General features: G+C 29.2%; 1 protein-coding gene across 1 annotated transcript; it reads right to left on the bottom strand.

The window, feature by feature from the left end:
- Positions 1-8,274: 8,274 nt before the first annotated feature.
- On the bottom strand, positions 8,275-10,707 carry LOC118040662 (myb-related protein 308). Its single transcript, XM_035047651.2, has 3 exons — positions 10,355-10,707; positions 9,420-9,549; positions 8,275-9,241 (listed from the first exon to the last, which is right to left on the bottom strand). The coding sequence occupies exons 1-3, from the start codon at positions 10,491-10,493 to the stop codon at positions 8,590-8,592; spliced, it is 921 nt and encodes a 306-aa protein (XP_034903542.1). The 5' UTR covers positions 10,494-10,707; the 3' UTR covers positions 8,275-8,589.
- Between the last annotated feature and the right edge of the window lie 6,832 nt (positions 10,708-17,539).

The following is a 17,539-nucleotide window of genomic DNA, read 5'->3' as shown; positions in this document are numbered from 1 at the left end:
ATTAATACTCATGAGAATATTTTTATAAAATATTTTATATTATATTTGTATATAATAATTAACAATGTAATTACAAATTATATTATAAAAATATAATCATTTTTTAAAACAATGAAAAAATTAGATAACAATTTAAATATTATTTTAATTCTTTTATTTATAATGAATTTTATTTAAAATAAAAAAATAATAAAGGGTTATATTAAAATAAGATAGGACTTATGCCCATGATGAATAAGAAATCTACGCAAGCTTGACCCCTTTTTTTTTATTGGAAAAAAATGTGTAATTTACTTGATTCAATTTATAGCCATTGAGAATTAGGTTGTAGGTTTTAAGACCTAAAAAAAATTCTATACACCCAAATAAAACTATTTTTAACCTCAAAATACTATAACATTGGTAAAAAGAAAAAATTTAGGGACTAAACTATAGTTTTTCCAAATGTAAACAAAATGAAGTTTAGGATTTAAACATAAAATCTTCAAATAATAGGACCAACTATGCAAAAATTTGAAACTCCAGAAACCAAATTATAGTTTTTTCATAACTCTTAAAAAGTAAAAACAAAATGCTAGTTTTTTTTTTTTTTTTCAATTTTGATCTTGTTCTTTTAATTTTCTTCCTAACAACAAATTAAAATTTGTTTTCAAAAAATTTATAGCTAATTCACACAATGAACACATTCATAGACCTTGAGCATGTAGTATAATGCAAATAAAAGTGAATCAGCGTATATAAATTGATGCAAACACTAAGTAAAAGAAAAAAAATTGAAAAATAAAAGCATTAAAAAAAATCAATGTAAAATGAATAGTGTCATCCACAATAATTTTAGACAAACCCATAATAAAAATAAGTTCTATTATTTTTTATTTTAATTTTAATTTAACATGTTTTTATGATTATGTTTGCTTTTGATTAGAAAAAAAATACAATTAATTATTTAATTTTCATTAAATTTATGATAAATATATCATAATCAATTATTAAGTTCTATAGATGAAGATTAAAATTGACTTTGAAAGGATGTTTAAAGCAATTGACATTGGAATTTTAATACACAAATAATAAAGTTAAGTTATAAATTGTTTAATATAACTAACTCCCTACCTGAACCCAAATCTTATTATAGATATTGATACATAATGTTTTTTTATATTGAATAATTGATGTTTTAAAATAAATTTGTAACTGGATTTCCATTTTGATTATGTATATTTAATTCCTTTATATTTATTGTTTTATTGAATAGTAACTATCAAATATTAATTATAAATATAAAAAATCATATTGTTTTATTGATAGAGAATTCTTCAACATGTCTAACCCAATAGGAAATATTTTTTAAGGATAGGAGAGACAAAACTTGCTCAAAGCTCGTTCCACTACCATATTTAAAAACTCTTTTGTATTTTGTGATAGCTTTGGCGTTTTGATTAGACCACAACTATTATAGTGTTTGGTAACAAAAAAATAATAATGATAGAATTGATAGGACACACCAATAACTGAGGTACAATCTCAATTATTAGCAAGCATCCAATACCATGTTTTTCTTATAGATTATATGATAATTATTTTTATCTTTCTATCTTTTTACTATTAAGAACCTAACAAAACAAACAATTTTTTTTATCTTAAAATAGATACCAGAACAACTCAAGCTAGATCTATTGTAGATCTACAAATCTTCTCACAAATATTTCCTTAACTACTTCAAGAAACAACCTCAAAAAATCTACAAATCAACCATTGGGTTTTGATGAGTATAATTATGCTTCACACCAACAACAATATAAATTGTTTTTGGTGAGTTTGAATGAATTTTTATCTATTTGCATGTGTGATGTGTTGTTCTCTTGTGTTTGTTACTTGTTAGCTTGGATATATGCTTGCAACTTCATGAATTTATGAGTTTTATTTCTTGTCTTAGATTTGTCTTTTTAATTTAGAGATAGAACAACACCAACCTACATCTTTTATGGAAAGACTTTCATAAGGTAATTGATTTTACATGGATATCAAACTTATAGGCATTATAACATCTCCTCCTTCTCTATAGAGAAATCTAAGTTATTCAAGTTTATTATCCATGATAAATCAATAATTAATAGCTCAATAATTTAGAATTTTGTAAGCAATTTTTTTTTTTTTTTTTAATTTCAGTAAAGTATCCCTTATATCCTTATCATCCTAAGTTATTAACAATACTTCTTAAGTTTGCATCTCAATTCATCATCAAAAGTTCAATCATCATGAACTTCAATTGACTCACTTTTTAGATTAATTTATCTTGATAACTAATGTAACTTAAATTTAAAAGCAATTAATAGTCTATAATGAACAAAACATTTATACATACTAGGCAAAATATACATTTGTCCATCTTACAATACTATTTTTATACATTGATTAAAAGTCATTAACATTTAGTTTACTTACAAAAGTATGAATCATCCAAAACAATAAAAAGGTAATTCACTTTTCTAGTTATATAAAATGATAATTTAATTCGCTCATTTACTATTCTCAAATCTAGCTAGAAATTAACTAACAAAATCTACCATGTGGTATATAGCCTAACCCCTTTTTAGTATTTCATCCATATTTTAAGTTTCATAACTCAAAATAAAACAAAATTTATTTCAATTGAAAAGTAACATCTTTACCTACAATTTTTATGTAGAGTTATACTTCAAATTCTATTGTTTTTCTTTTCATTAATTAATTGGAATCTAGATATCAAAATTGTCTTGACTTGAATTCATAGACTTAACAAACAATGAAATATCTTATATGCAAATTTTCAACATTTAGATCAATTATTCTCAACTAATATAACTTAAGCTTTAACAAACACATTATCAATCAATTAAACTCTTTTTTAGTTTTAAAAGTTAAGTTCTTTCTTTCCTTAACATACTCACTTAATAAAATTCTAACTAACACATTCTTCATACTTTACACTTTCAACACATTCTTAGAAATGATTTTCTATATTATCAACATTCAAATTCACCCCCCCCTCTTTTCTTTTTGTTTGAAACCTATAAGAGCCAAAAGGTTACATTTTCTTCCTTATTTCACATAATTCTCCCTTATCCAACCCTAATTCCATATATATGAATAAGATTCTAGCACAAGAAAACAAAATTTGATTTTTCAAGTTTATAAGATATGTTATAATTCCTTAAGCATATAGAAATAACATAATCAATGTTTTCTCTTATTGTATTCAAAGAACACATAATACTGAAGAAAATTCTATTTTTTTTCTCGACTCAGAATTTATACCCCCTTTTAAATGATCCTAGGCCATGTTTGGTTGTATTCCAACTTGTATTTCAGTATTTTATTTTTTTTATACTATTAAGAGCCAAATTCTTTATTTTCTCAATCTAACATTCAATACAATTTTTATCATATATAATTATTCATTCGATACATATAGATATTTATTTATTTCTAAAATGTAGTATTTTTCCATCAAAATCTTCATCACCTCTCTTTTCAATTACATCTTTTCTATATATTTTTTTTACTTAATTCACATTAATCTCTACTTATTTCTTAATGTTACTTTCTTTTTTATCTTATTAGTCGAGGTTTACATTCTCTTCCCCTTTAAAGAAAATTTCTTCTTTTGAAATCTAAACTTCGTACATGAATTGCCAACTAAATAATATGGGATATCTCCTCATCATCTCTCAAATTCTCTTTCCCATGTTTCTTCCTCAACTTGTGAGATTTTTTTTTATAGAATCTTCTCCATCAAAATCTTTTTACTTCTAAAAAATGCTCTTTTATAGAATCCTCTTCTATATGGTTCCCTCAGATTATCCATCAGTCTGAGAATGAAAAACAATGCTTAGATCCAATCGTATTCCCAGGTCATGATGGATATTTAGCCACATTTAAGAAGTAAATATAAGATCCCGATCAGAAATAATTGATATCGGTATTCCATGTACGTTATCACCTTATTCACATATAACTTGGCCAATGTTTCCATTGGGTCTATTATTTTTATGGCTAAAAACATGGTAGACTTGATTAATATGTTCATAATAACCTATATCACATCATTCTCTTTCTTTCCTCTTGGCAATCCCAATATGAAATCCATAATGATGTCCCATCTCCACTTAAGGATTAAAGAGGGCTACAAAGCCCCCTATGGCTTCTAGTGTTCTACTTTCAGTTATTGGCAAACACTACACTTAGTTACATATTCTACTATCTTTTTTTTTCATATTAGGCCACCAATAAAGCTCTTGATATTTCTAAGATGAATAACAAGTTTTGATTCATGAGCTTCTTTTAGTACTTCATTCTTAAAAGCCATATCTCCTAGCACATACATTCATTTGCCCATCATCATTATCCCATCATCTAAGATCTAAAAAGGTGTCTCAACCCCTTTCTCAAAGTTACTTTTTACCTTTTCTACCTCCATTTCCCTTAATTGAGCCTTTAGAACTCTATCTTGAATTATAGGATGTATCCTAATTGTGCTAGTAATGACCTCCCGGGTCTTGAGCTTATCAAAGCATTCATTATCTTGAGCTCAACCATTTCCCTTTTACCTCCAATATTGGATTCTTTTATTTTTACCTAATTGTTCTTACTCAAGGCATCTGGTACTCAATTCGCTATAGTTAAATATTTTTTTAATCAATAAAATTAAATTCTATGATGCCAAATAAAATATTATGCCAAAATATCTTTTGACATTTAAAAAATCCTATAAGTATGTAATTAAAATAGATTAATGCAATTTGTAAAGATAAAATTGAAAAATAAAATTAATAACTGAAATAAAAACATCTCAAAGGATAAAAATAAATAAATTACAATGCATTGTTTTAATGAAGAATACACTATTAAAAGATCTACCATGATATCTTTACGGGATTTAGTTTTTCTTCATAATTGTGCTAACACAAAGTTATGTATGTAATGTTTTTGATTACTCTATGTCAAAAACCTAATCAATCCAAATTCAACTGTAGCTTTATACAATAATTGAGTTTTGATGGTGCCTTTTGCAAAAGATTATCCATTCATCGAATTGAACTAGATTTATTATGGAAATTGAAAGGGACTTTCTCATTTTAAAATTAAATAATTTTGACATTGAGTAATTGAATATTTATTTGAAACTAAGTTGTCCAATTCCAATATGCAAGGGGTGTTATCGATTTTCATCATATTCTTATGATGACAAATACTTATTCGCTTAAATTGCTAATTCATCACTTTGTTGTATTCATTATAATTTATTATAATCATAACAATCCTTTTCTCAATAATATTTAAAATTGACATGAAAATCATCCATATAAAATTAGAGCAATCTCATAATCCTAGTTAGGTTGATGAGTTTTTCTCTTTTTATGGAGTTACATGTATAATATTACTTGGAATTGAAAGCCACCTAAACTCTGAAAGGAAATAGTCAGGTATTTATCATTCATATTAAAAAATTATTTTTAATATCAGCATATTAAAACGATCTAAAAATATAAAAAAATAATTTTAAACAAAAAATAAATTTCAAAATTTAGTGAAACACAATTCCAAATAACCCCTTAACTCTTTTTTTTTTTCTTATTTTATAATAGCGTTGATGTTAAACTTGATTTGATTGTCGAAGTTTTCCAAAATAATTTTTATGAATCTTACTCCTTTATTACATTATTATTAAAATTAAGAAAAATATAGTCATTAGGACTCAAACTTTATTAAATAAAACTATTAAATTAAGCATCATCATGTAATGACTTGTTTTTTCAAATATAAGTTGTCATTTTCTAAAACCAATGTGTGAGTGTAATGCATTGTGCATGAGACTGTGGATTCTAATGGTGTTTCCTTTCCTTTTTTTTTTCTAATTCTTTTTTTATTATTATTATTGTTTTAAAAATTTAACATTAGATTAATTTAAAATTAAGCTTTGCTATTTATTTTGTTTGGCTTGGTATTGGCTACTTGTGACATTGAAAAAAAAAGTGCTCTTAGTTAATACTCGATTTGAAAAAATTATACAAAGACTAATAGATGGGAAGACAGAGACCAATAAACTTGGGACTTCACAAGCACCTATAAAACATGTTATTTATTAGATTTAGAGGACCTTCCGAGATTTAAGTTAGCAATAAATGTAGAAGTGAAGTTTTAGATATGGTGCTATGTATATTTGCAGAGAAGATGTAAAAAACAGAAACTATCACAGTTTTGAAAAGAAATGTTTGCTTAGAGATTGAAATCCTAATAGTTGATGGATATTAATTTATATATCCACAAGCCACACACCAACTGGAATGGAGATAAGTTAATAATTAACTGTTGAGTGGAAAAAGATACATACATATTAACTTCAAATCAAAGCTGCCTGCAGCCTCAACTTTAGGCTAACCATCCTTCTGAACTCTCAAGGGCTGCAACAAATTAAAACTATATACTAATCAGTATTGCACAACACAAGTTAATTAAATTCATTAATTATGAAAAGTTTCTGGCACCTTCATGAAGCCGGAGGCGCCTATTTACTTGACAATGTTGATCTATATATATATATATATATATATATATATATATATATATATATAGGGTTATATATCGAGCAAGAGAAAGAATGCTCGGCTACCCATAAAAGCCACCGAGAGAATTGATCGATGAAGGAGTCAAGAGAGCTATCAAAAGCCTCTACGTTGAATTCTGCTAGGGACCCAGCCTGCTTATAATATTGTAGTGAAGATTGTCCACCGAAGAAAGTTCACGGTAGAGGGTAATTAATTCGGTTTCGTGTTTAGATGTTAAAACGTGTTCTTGACTTGAAGAAAATATCTACGTTCCTAGTATATGTTTAGTTTAGTTTCCAAATAGTCACTAACTAAATAATTAAAATAAATATTTATAAAATTAGGTACTAGTCAAATATTAAGATGCTTGTTAGTGACTACAATAACCTCATAGAAAATAAACTGAAAAAAATTATAAACACCAATTCAAAATCAATCAAATATTTAATGATAAAACTTAATAAAAAAGGATTCAATTGCAAGAAAAAATTGAAAGATGAAAATTTTTTTTTTACAAAGAAAACTATTTGGCATTGTTATTAAACTCGATTTAGTGGATCCACTTTGAAACCTTTTGATATGACTCCTTACTTAGTCCATGTTTAAAATTAACACATATAAAAGTTGATTCTTAGTGATTTAATTGACTTGGCATGTTTAAAGGCAACCTAAATAACACGTAAAAGTATGATTTGGCTTAAAAAAACATACAATGACATTTTTTTTTTTTTAATATTGAGATAGCGATATATTAAATCAGCCCGAGCTTTGTGATTTAATTTGTAAAACCCACGACTCGGATCATAGATTTTATTGAGCTTAAAAACTTTAATTTTTTTTATTTTTTTTTAATGATATGATAACAAAAATAGACTCTTTCAAGAATTGAACACTAACCAAATGTTGTGATGTTTATTTAAAATTAGAGTAATGTTTTAGAAAGCAAACCAAATAAATTATAATGATTAATTCAAAATCAATAAAATATTAAATAATAAAATTGAAAGATATAATGTTTTTTTTTAAAAAATATTTTGAATAAAAAACCATGTTAACATTTAACTAGTGATTCATTGATCATATGCTACAGTGACCGCCATTCAGTCTTTTAGCATGGTGGGTAGATTATTAAAGGCATTTAATCAAATTTGAATCCCATTTAGGTCTTTTTTCCATCTATACTAAAAGATTATGCACGTGGCTTCTCTTGATTTATTTTATTAATTTAGTATTATTATTATTAGAGTCCTATCCTAGGATAGAATTGATCTGCCCCGACCGGGACTTGTTCAACTTGTCTTGCTTTGTAAGAGTAAGAAGCATATTAAACAGTAGAGGGTGGTAATGAGAGAGTTAAGGTGCGTAATCTCTGATCATGCTTGAAGAGGTCACCTCTTTGAAATGGGCAAACTGTACATGGAAGATGACGCAGCACTGTAATGACTATCAAGAGGAAATTTACAGGCATGGAGCTCATGAGAGAATCTTTTGTTGTTAGTGTTTGAAGGAGACGTTTTCAATACATGGAGCTTTGAAGAGGCCAGAGCTCCATGCAAGTTTCGTGAGACTGACTGGGCAGCCAGAAACAGGCATACATGCTGATGCCATCACTCGCATTCATGTGACGCCCTCCTCTTTCAGAGAGTAAAACCATAATGTGAAAACCCCCGGAGTTGACAATTCAAGGCACCTTAACTGACGAGAAAGAGAGTTATTGATAGTTTTTTAAAAAAAAAAACACTGGCTCTCGCTTTTGTTGCTGCGTTACACTGATCATGTTCCTAGCTATCTGTTGCCGGATAGTGAAACAAATTACAGGGTCCCAATTCAAAGAACAAATGATTTGGCTTGCCTAATTAAATCCTAATTCCCAGACTTGACCAGTTACTTGTAGGTGATCATAGACGCCTGGGTTCAAATTAATGAATCGAAGTCCATGCGAAAATGAAAGCCCCTAGCTAGCTAACTCGTGTCTCTCTCCATTTCTGGCCGCCTTTGTCAATCAATAATGGTTGGCGAGTCCTTGTGGCTTCACATCAACATAGCCAAAGTCAGCAAAATATTGGTAGCAATTAATAGCCGCTTCACTTGCTTCGTCTTGAAACCATAGCCCGTTGAAAAAATCACTAGGCAAACCAAATTCAGAATCCATTAACATCCCAGCACCCTCAAGACCGCCATTACTAGGCAATGGGAGACCCTTGTTATCCATAGCAAGCGAAGAGGAATCAGAAATGCTCGAACATTCTTGAGATGGAGAAACAAAGTGACTACTGTTCATTGAAGTTGCACCAAGTTCAGACATATCCATGACCCCAGGAAAATTAGAAAATTGGAAATGGTCTGGACTCAAGTTCTGACAAGTACTGTTGATAAAAGGTCCGTAACCGATATCAGATAAGGTCGGCAATGTTCCTGAACTTTGAGTTAATGAATAATCAGAGAAGGTGAAAGTACTTTCGCTTTCAGCTTTAGGGCCATTAAGAACAGGAGAGGTGAGAATATTGGCAATGCTAGTAGGGGCGTCGATGGACTTGTTCCTGATTGGGATGTTTATTTTTCCTGCAAGGATCTTCCTTTTCAATTTGGTGTTCCAGTAGTTCTTCACATCATTATCGGTTCTTCCAGGCAGTTGAGAAGCAATGACGGACCATCTACAACAAGACAAAGGTTAGGGCTTATAATTGATAATTAAGAATCAAATGGTTGCATGCCAGATACAAACAAATCCCAGACAGTAGGAAAAAAAAAGAAGCGAATATGATACAATAATTATGAAGAATCGAATAAAGCACCGACCAAAAATAAGAAACAAAGTAGACTAAAACTTGCCTGCTTCCCATTTGACTATAGAGAGCGCATATGATATTGTCTTCCTCTTCAGTAAAACCTCCATGTTTGATGTCTGGCCTCAGATAATTAAGCCATCGTAACCGGCAGCTCTTGCCGCATCGCTTAAGGCCTGTGACCGATAAGATCATATATTAAGCTTTAGCTCCTTAAATTAATAGATGTAGGAAATTGTGGGGTAAAACTTCCTTGTTGGCTAAACGAAGCAAGAAATTAATTTGACGAAAAACATAGCATAGAAATTGGTGCATTTCCCGTGTGCAAATCAAACATATGCAAAGTTGTAGAATTAATTTCATTATCACTTAATCTAAAATATTAGGCGCTAAACACCAATTAACTATAAATAAATCAATAAAAGGAAAGGAAAGGAAATGGCACTGATAAATGGACTTTCCAAAACTAGGAAAAGCTGCTATATACCTTGAATAATGTACGAATATACGAGTAATACCCTGGAACCTAGCTAGAACCAAGATCACTACTATACAAGAAGGAGTCAAACCATAGTCTACTTTTCTTACACGGCCACAGTACACAGGTTCAAGCAACGAAATCAGTACTGGAAAAGCTCTTTTTTTTCCCGGATGGGCTAGGGCTGAAAATGTTTGAGTAAAAAGGAAAAACAAAAAGGGACAAAGGGTGGGCATTAATTGTTGACAGTCAGAATGTCAAAAATTAACACTGAAAAACAAGAATTTTAATTGATGCATTCATGGTGAAAATATATATGGAACTAAATGAAAACAATCCCTCAAAGGCCTCTCAATATCTAATGAGACTGATGTTTAGTAATTAAGATAAATAGCAAAGACCAGTTAAAATGAAAAGGAATGAAGAGAATCTCAACATTTATACGTTTGCGCGTATGTTTGTCTGAGAGAAAGGAAGATCAGAGTGAGGGATCGGTAGAGTACCAGCTTTTTGAGGCAGAGCAATCCAGTTACCACCAGTGCCACGATGAGTCTCGAGGTAGCTTTTGAGAGTGGCATCTTCCTCGGGAGACCAAGGTCCTCTTTTCACGTTTGCTTTGTCACAACATGGAGCTCTCCCCATTTCTTTGCTTCCTATCCAACAACAAACAAGCAACTTACCTACAAGCCAAGAAAATTATAGGTACTCTCTCTCTCAAACAGAAAGAAAGATAGAGAGGGAGAGAGAGATAGAGAGGGGAGGGGAGGGAGAGAAGAAGGAAGAAAAATCAGTCACGCCAAAGCAAAATATGAGATAGGCAACAACAGTGGGGTAGCTTAATTAGAGAAGAACCTCCTCTTGACTTTGCATGCCTTCTTCTTCCCTGTATTTATTGAACATTTCTCTTTATGTTTTAGTTTCACATTATCTTTATTGTTTGTTAAGGTTGTAAGGAGGAAGCAGTCAACAATCACACCATTTGACTAGACTAGACTAGATATATATATATATATATATATATATATATAGAGAGAGAGAGAGAGAGAGAGAGAGTATCATCCACTTTCGTGTGAGCTCTAACCAGGAGGACGTATGATTATCAAGGTAATTAAGTTCTTTAATTTGTCACCGAAAGTGTGCTTTGTCCTCGTAAACGGTTTACAAGTATAATATAAAGGCACGGTGTGTGAATGAGTGAGGCCAAGCCCACCAAAGTAGAACTAATCTCTTATACAACAAAAAAGCCATGCCGTGAAAACTCTCTTAATTTAATCTGGTGATCAAGAGATTCATTTGTTCTGTTTGTTAACTTTTTACATTTGCTCCTTGGAATCTTAATATATAAGATTGATGTGACGGATCCCTTCGAAAAAAGTCTTAGTTTTTTTTTCCCTTCCTTTTCTTCTCGGACTTTTCAAACCTCGTGATAGATAGAAAATATTTCTAATATTAAATTTGATAGTTGACTCTAGCTTCATTTTTTTATATATATAATTGGTAGCTCATTTTTAGTTTATTTATGCACACTTATTGGGTATGGGATGATGCAATTCGTCTTATTAGAGTTGTCAATTGGTTGGGTTTCATAAATTTGAGTTAGAATCTCTTCAATACCATATTAAATTCGATACTTATGTATATGTTTTATCCCAACAAAAAAAAAAAAGGTTTTGTTCGTAGATGTCTCATTTGCATTCTTTTCTATTGTTTTGATTTCTTATATTTATTAGAGGTAGAAAATTTCTTTGATATGAACACAAAGTTTCCATTTTAGAAAATTACTAGTTAATATGGACTTGTGCGAGTTAAATCAAAATTTTTATAATGCAAAAAAAATAAATGTTTATGTGTTGTTAATATATTTTTTAACATCATGAAAAAAATTTAATTGTAAATAAAAAATATAATGTATATATTTAATGAAATAAATTAAAAATCATATATATATATATATTAATAAATACCAAAACCCATTGATAAAATCTCAAGTTAGTATTTTAATATGATAAAAAAATATTCCAATATTGCATATGCATTTTATTATATCATGATTTTTTTTAATTGAGAAATATAAAGATGTTGTTTAAGCTTAAAGAAATAAATTTAAAACTATATGAATAAATAAACTGATAAAGATTTGTTAATGCTAATAAAAAAATTGAAAAGCTAATTTTTTCCATAAAAGCAAAAGACATATAAGTATACAAATATTTAACTCCGACTTTTCCTTTTAATTTATATGTATTTTTTTTTTTTTTTATCTTAGAGGTTATTTTATCTTACCAAGAATATGTGATTTTTATTTTTATAAACACATCATGCAAATACAATTCATTTATATCAAATATAAAAGAAACAAATTTAAAGATAAATTAAAATAATCTTTTTGAAACATTATAAAGGTACAAAATAATTAAAATAATTAATTTTTATTTAAAAAATGTGAACAAAAAAAATTTTAGAAATTAGAGAGAGAGGATAGTAATTTAAATGTAAATAAAAACATTAATGCAAAATATAAAAATAAGTATTAATAAAAAAACGCAAATAAGAAAAAAAAAAGCAAAAATAAAATAGGCCAAACCCATGTGCAAACGACTTGTTATCCGACTAACGCATCATCCACTCCTTTTTCTTTACTGGATGATAGGTCGTCCATTATGCCAGACTACCTTTCATTGTTGCAATATTTTTCAATCACCTCCCGTTAGAAAAATCAAGGTCTAAGTTTTAGGACCCAAAAACCTATTTTTCAATCTATTTTCATCCAAAAACATCTAAAAACATTGTTAGAAAGTGAATAAACTAATTTTTTAACCCAAAACACCCCTAAATTGGTCCAAAAACACAATGACAATAGTGTACCATAATTTGTAGCAATATATGGATAAAGGGCATGAAATGTTTATGGTGAGGTACAACAATGGTTAAGGAATCAAATATAGCTAGGTTAAGAGATAATTTTGCATGTCATGACTTTGTTAAGATCTCATATAGGCCTTTATGACCCTAACCTGTAAATGAACCTTTACGAGCCTCTAAAATATCTTTTATACCATGAACAATGCCCTAGTTAATCCTATTGTTACTGCTTGATTTTTCTTTCTTAACCTTACTTTGCCTTTTCCTGCTTAACAAAGTGATGTGATCCTAACTTAAACACCAAGAGATATATTAGAAGTTTTATTTGGTCCAATCACGAGATTTAAAACAAAGAGGTTCAAGGATTCAGTTAATGGATTTCTTCAAGATATATGGGCTAAGGTGAACTTTGAGAGGATATAAAAGAATTAAGAACACACATTGGTTAATTTGATTCATATTCAAGAAGGACTTGTAGAGGAGCTTCCAAACATTACAGAAATATTGGAATAAGAAGATTCAAATCTGCTAGTTGTTTTGGCCATAAATGTAGCTATAAAATAAATTTTGATATGATTTTAGTTGCATTGAAAAATAGACATCCATACATTTTCATTGATATATTCTTTTAAATTTGCACTTCAATTCTGTCAGTAAATTATGAAATTCAACTTTGAGCTTATTTTAGTTAGTTGGGTTATTATTTATTTATATATTAGTTTATTATAGGGTATGTAGCATTTAAGCGTTATTTTGAATTAGATTTTATTTTATTATTTTACTTATTTTGGGCTTTTAATGTGTTAAGACCTTTATATCAAGTTTGGGTCCATTAAGTTAAATTACGGTTAACTTTCTACTATATAAACCAATTGTTAATATTATTTTAAGATTGATGAATTTTTATCCAAGGTCACAACCTATATTGTGCTTTTATGTCTTGTGTGGTTGAGTAATTCTCATACTCAGTTTTTGATAACTAGAGCTACATAATGAATTTTGATGTGATTCTATTTAAATTGAAAAGTCGGCATCCATACCTTTCCAATGACATATGATAGATTTTCTAATTTATCAATACGAGAGAGAACTATTCGTTTGAAGTTGGATTTAATTCTGCTAACAAATTACAAAATTCAACTTTAAACTTATTTTAATTAGTTGGACTATTATTTATTTATATTTTAGTTTATTATAGGGTCTGCAACATTTAAGCATTATTTGAGTTAGATTTTATTTTATTATTTTAGTTATTTTGAGCTTTTAATGTGCCAAGGTTTGTTTATCGAGTTTTGATCTATTAAGTCATATCAGGGTTAAAGTGAAAAAAAAGGCTTAAAGATTAATTCTCAATACATTAAATGTTGAAAAAAGAAGTTGAAAAAAAAATCAATTTTAAAAATAACCTAAAAAAAACCAAAGTCAACACGTGTTAACTTTCAAAACCTATGACCCTGATCATGAGCCCGAAAATAACACTATAGAAAGCAAACCCTAAAGAATATAACACAATAAAATTCTACATTAACAAAATATTGAGGAATGAAATTGAGAAAAAATACAATAAAAAAGATCCAAAACAAAAAAAATAGTAATAAAAAGAATGAGGACTAAATTTGATATAAAAATAATTTGAAATCATATGTTAAGGGATGAAAATTAAAAAAAAAAATCAATTGGAAAAAGGAAATAAAAAAAAACATTAATAAAAAAAGACTGAATTTGATATAAAGATTAAATGAAACAAAATAATGAGCGATGAAATCAAAGAAAAACTCAATAAAAAATAATAAATGGCAATGAAAAAATATGAACCAAATTGGATATAAAAAAATAATTAAGGGCATATTTATATTTTCGCAAGAAAAACATAGAGAAAAGAGAGAAGAGAAGAAAAAAAATTTTTTTTCAGTAGAGCCTAACCATTGCTCTTCCTTACACATGCGCATCACTAATGGAAAAAGAATGGCAAGGTGCTTTAAACACCTACCTAGAAGGCAACATTTGGTTGTGGGATGATGTCGCTTGCGTTGTCTAAAAGGTTCATAAGGTGCACATGCCAACTTTTTTTTATTTTAAATAATATTAATGATTGTTAAAATGTTAAATTGCCCCTAAGGCAACTTGTTAATAACTAAAAAATCAATTTGAAAAATACAAAACATCCCCTAAGTGTAAGCTTGATAAATTTTACTTTTAATGATAATTTAATCTTTACACTGTGCTTCAAAAATATAAAAAGACCGAATAGCTGCTCATTCTTTTAACAATTTTGCTTATAAAGAGTAGTAAAGTCTTTGTACTATGCATATAAAAGATACAAATATATAATTGTCTTCTATCAACCTTTTAATTTTTTTTTTCTTTTAAGGATAATATAGTTTTTACATTGTACATTTTAAAAATAAAAAGTGTTAATTCCATAATGATTAATGGATCAAATAGAAAGGATCAAATTACTCCTAATATCAAGTTTATTGTTTTTTATTGGAAGAGAAAAATGATAATTATATTATTCTCGTTTATTATGTCCATGTATATAATGAATTCACGACCCTAATCATTGTTTTTTTTTTTTTTAATAATGTAGTCTATACCCTTCCCTTTTTTTTTTTTTTTCCCTTTCACATTTGTATCTAAGACCTTCATAAGGAAATCTAAAATTTTAATCACTGGAATGTTAGTTGGACACAAAATGATCATGAAAGATTATAAATCACATTTTCTTTTACTATAATGCTATAATTAAGCATGCAAGCCATTTTGTTTGATTTTATGAGATTAATCAAGAAGGATGAAGATTTGAAAGACAAAATGTGTTTGTAAATGCTATTAAACAACATATCATATCTAAAAGAAGTAGAGATTATAAATTAAAAATCATTAAGGATATTATTCAAATTTTAGCATTAAGAGAAATCTACTCCTATTAATATTTCAAGTTAGTATCTACTATTATTGGCTGCGAGCGACCTGATCAACTCTATCGCTTTGCATGCCTCTCAATGTGAATGGTTGTGAGCTAGATAAGGATCTTATAAATGATGAAGGAATCACTTATTACACAAAAGACAAAGAATCGCAACTTAGAGTAATGGTACTAGAAACGCAATAATTGGTCTATCAAAATTTGAATAAGGAGTTGATTATGTAGAAGGAAGATGAACTCAATTAATAATATCCCTCCAACATCTAGCCTAAAGGCGCTCTTCAACACGAAACAAGCCACTCATTGATTGGCGAGTTAAACACAAGATTTTAGAATCAATTTGACAATTCTTGAAATTAATCTCATATTGATAATTAGAACACAAAAGTAACCAACTAAATAATATTTATTGACTCATTTATATTAAAAATCGATCTATATAATTAATTTTGATTAATACTCATTGAATCCTCTCGTATCAAAATTTATATAACACTTGCATAATTATATTGCCAAGTTTGAGATTAACATAATTTTTTTTTAAAGAAGCATTATATGTAAGCAATTAATAAATTATCAGGTGATAAAATGCAATAAAAATTAATTAGATCATCAGCCATACAAATCAAAGCTTAATCAATCATTCAAATATCAATCCGATAAATTAGTCAAAATCAAATTACAATCTCATCTTTCTAATTCTATTGCGGAACATTAATTTCATTTTTATTTCCCTTCAAAATTACTTGATAACCTCAAATCCCTCGAATTTGATGGGCTACGGTGTAATACAAACACTTCAATAACTAAAATATACACAAATATAATCCATGTGTAGCTGTATTTTTTTTATAATTATAAGTACAAAATAAAATGAATGAATAAATAAATAATAAAGAAAATTGGGTCTTGAAATTACCAAGATGCCCTTGGTCAAGCAGTTCAATTACCAAACTGTCCCTGGCATTGTTACATCACCAAAATGCCCTTGATTCACTGAATAATCAAGCAAATGTCACTCGCCGGCGCGTCAACACACACGCCAAGGCTGCCAGCGGTCCGGCGAAAATACGAAGAGACCTCGACGACCCAAGTAGTCCAAAAATAAGATCACGATCTCTTCTTTCGCATAATGATGGCCGTGTAAACGCACGGACAAACATGAAAGGAGATCGGTGGCTTGAAAGCTCGGGGAGGCCGAACGGTTTCTTCTCCCTTTTCGGCTGATTCCAGCGAGAGTAGTGATCAAGGCTGATCCGGTTTTGTTCGTATCGAGGCAGAGCACTTTCTGTGGTGGTCCGACTTTGATTGGTTGCAGGGGGGAGGAGATACGGAGACTGGAACCACTGGCGGTGGCTGACAGGATCAGGTGTCGCGTGGAATACGCTAGATCAGTGAACCCATTGAATTGTACGGTGTAGATATTCTTAGATTTGATCCAAAGTCCAGATCTATCTGATTTGAAACTGATTTGACGGATGCGATCTGTGAACTTGCTTTGGTTTTAACGGTTCAAATCACATCCTTTTGCTCCAACGGCCCAGATCTAATCTCTTTTAAGCAGATGTGATGTCTGTGATTGGTTTGGGATGGATCTGACGACTGTGATTCGTTTGGGATGGCTCAACGGTTGTTGTGGTCTGGGGTTTTGTTTAATGCGAATGGGCTCACGGTAAGCCTTTCAAATCAACGGCTAGGATCTAAAAGAGTAAATCCAACGGCTTTGATTTTCTCTCACCATTTTAATCGGATAGTCATAATCTTGCCATGTATTGTTTTTAATAATAAAAGTAAACAAAGAAAGACTAAGGGGCTTCAACTCACAAATCACAATAGACAATACTCTCTATCTCGAATCCTGAAACGGCAAACCCTTAAAATTAAAATGGTTATGAGA

This window comes from Populus alba, chromosome 18 (genome assembly GCF_005239225.2).
Source record: "Populus alba chromosome 18, ASM523922v2, whole genome shotgun sequence".
In the NCBI taxonomy this organism is placed as follows: Eukaryota; Viridiplantae; Streptophyta; class Magnoliopsida; order Malpighiales; family Salicaceae; genus Populus; species Populus alba.
This window is presented reverse-complemented; position numbering and strand designations above follow the sequence as displayed.

Coding starts and splice junctions, on each gene's coding strand:
- LOC118040662 (XM_035047651.2), bottom strand. CDS start 10,493: ATGGGGAGAGCTCCATGTTGTGACAAAGCAAACGTGAAAAGAGGACCT. Junction 9,550..10,354: donor TGCTCTGCCTCAAAAAGCTG/GTACTCTACCGA, acceptor TATCGGTCACAG/GCCTTAAGCGATGCGGCAAG. Junction 9,242..9,419: donor TATAGTCAAATGGGAAGCAG/GCAAGTTTTAGT, acceptor GTCTTGTTGTAG/ATGGTCCGTCATTGCTTCTC.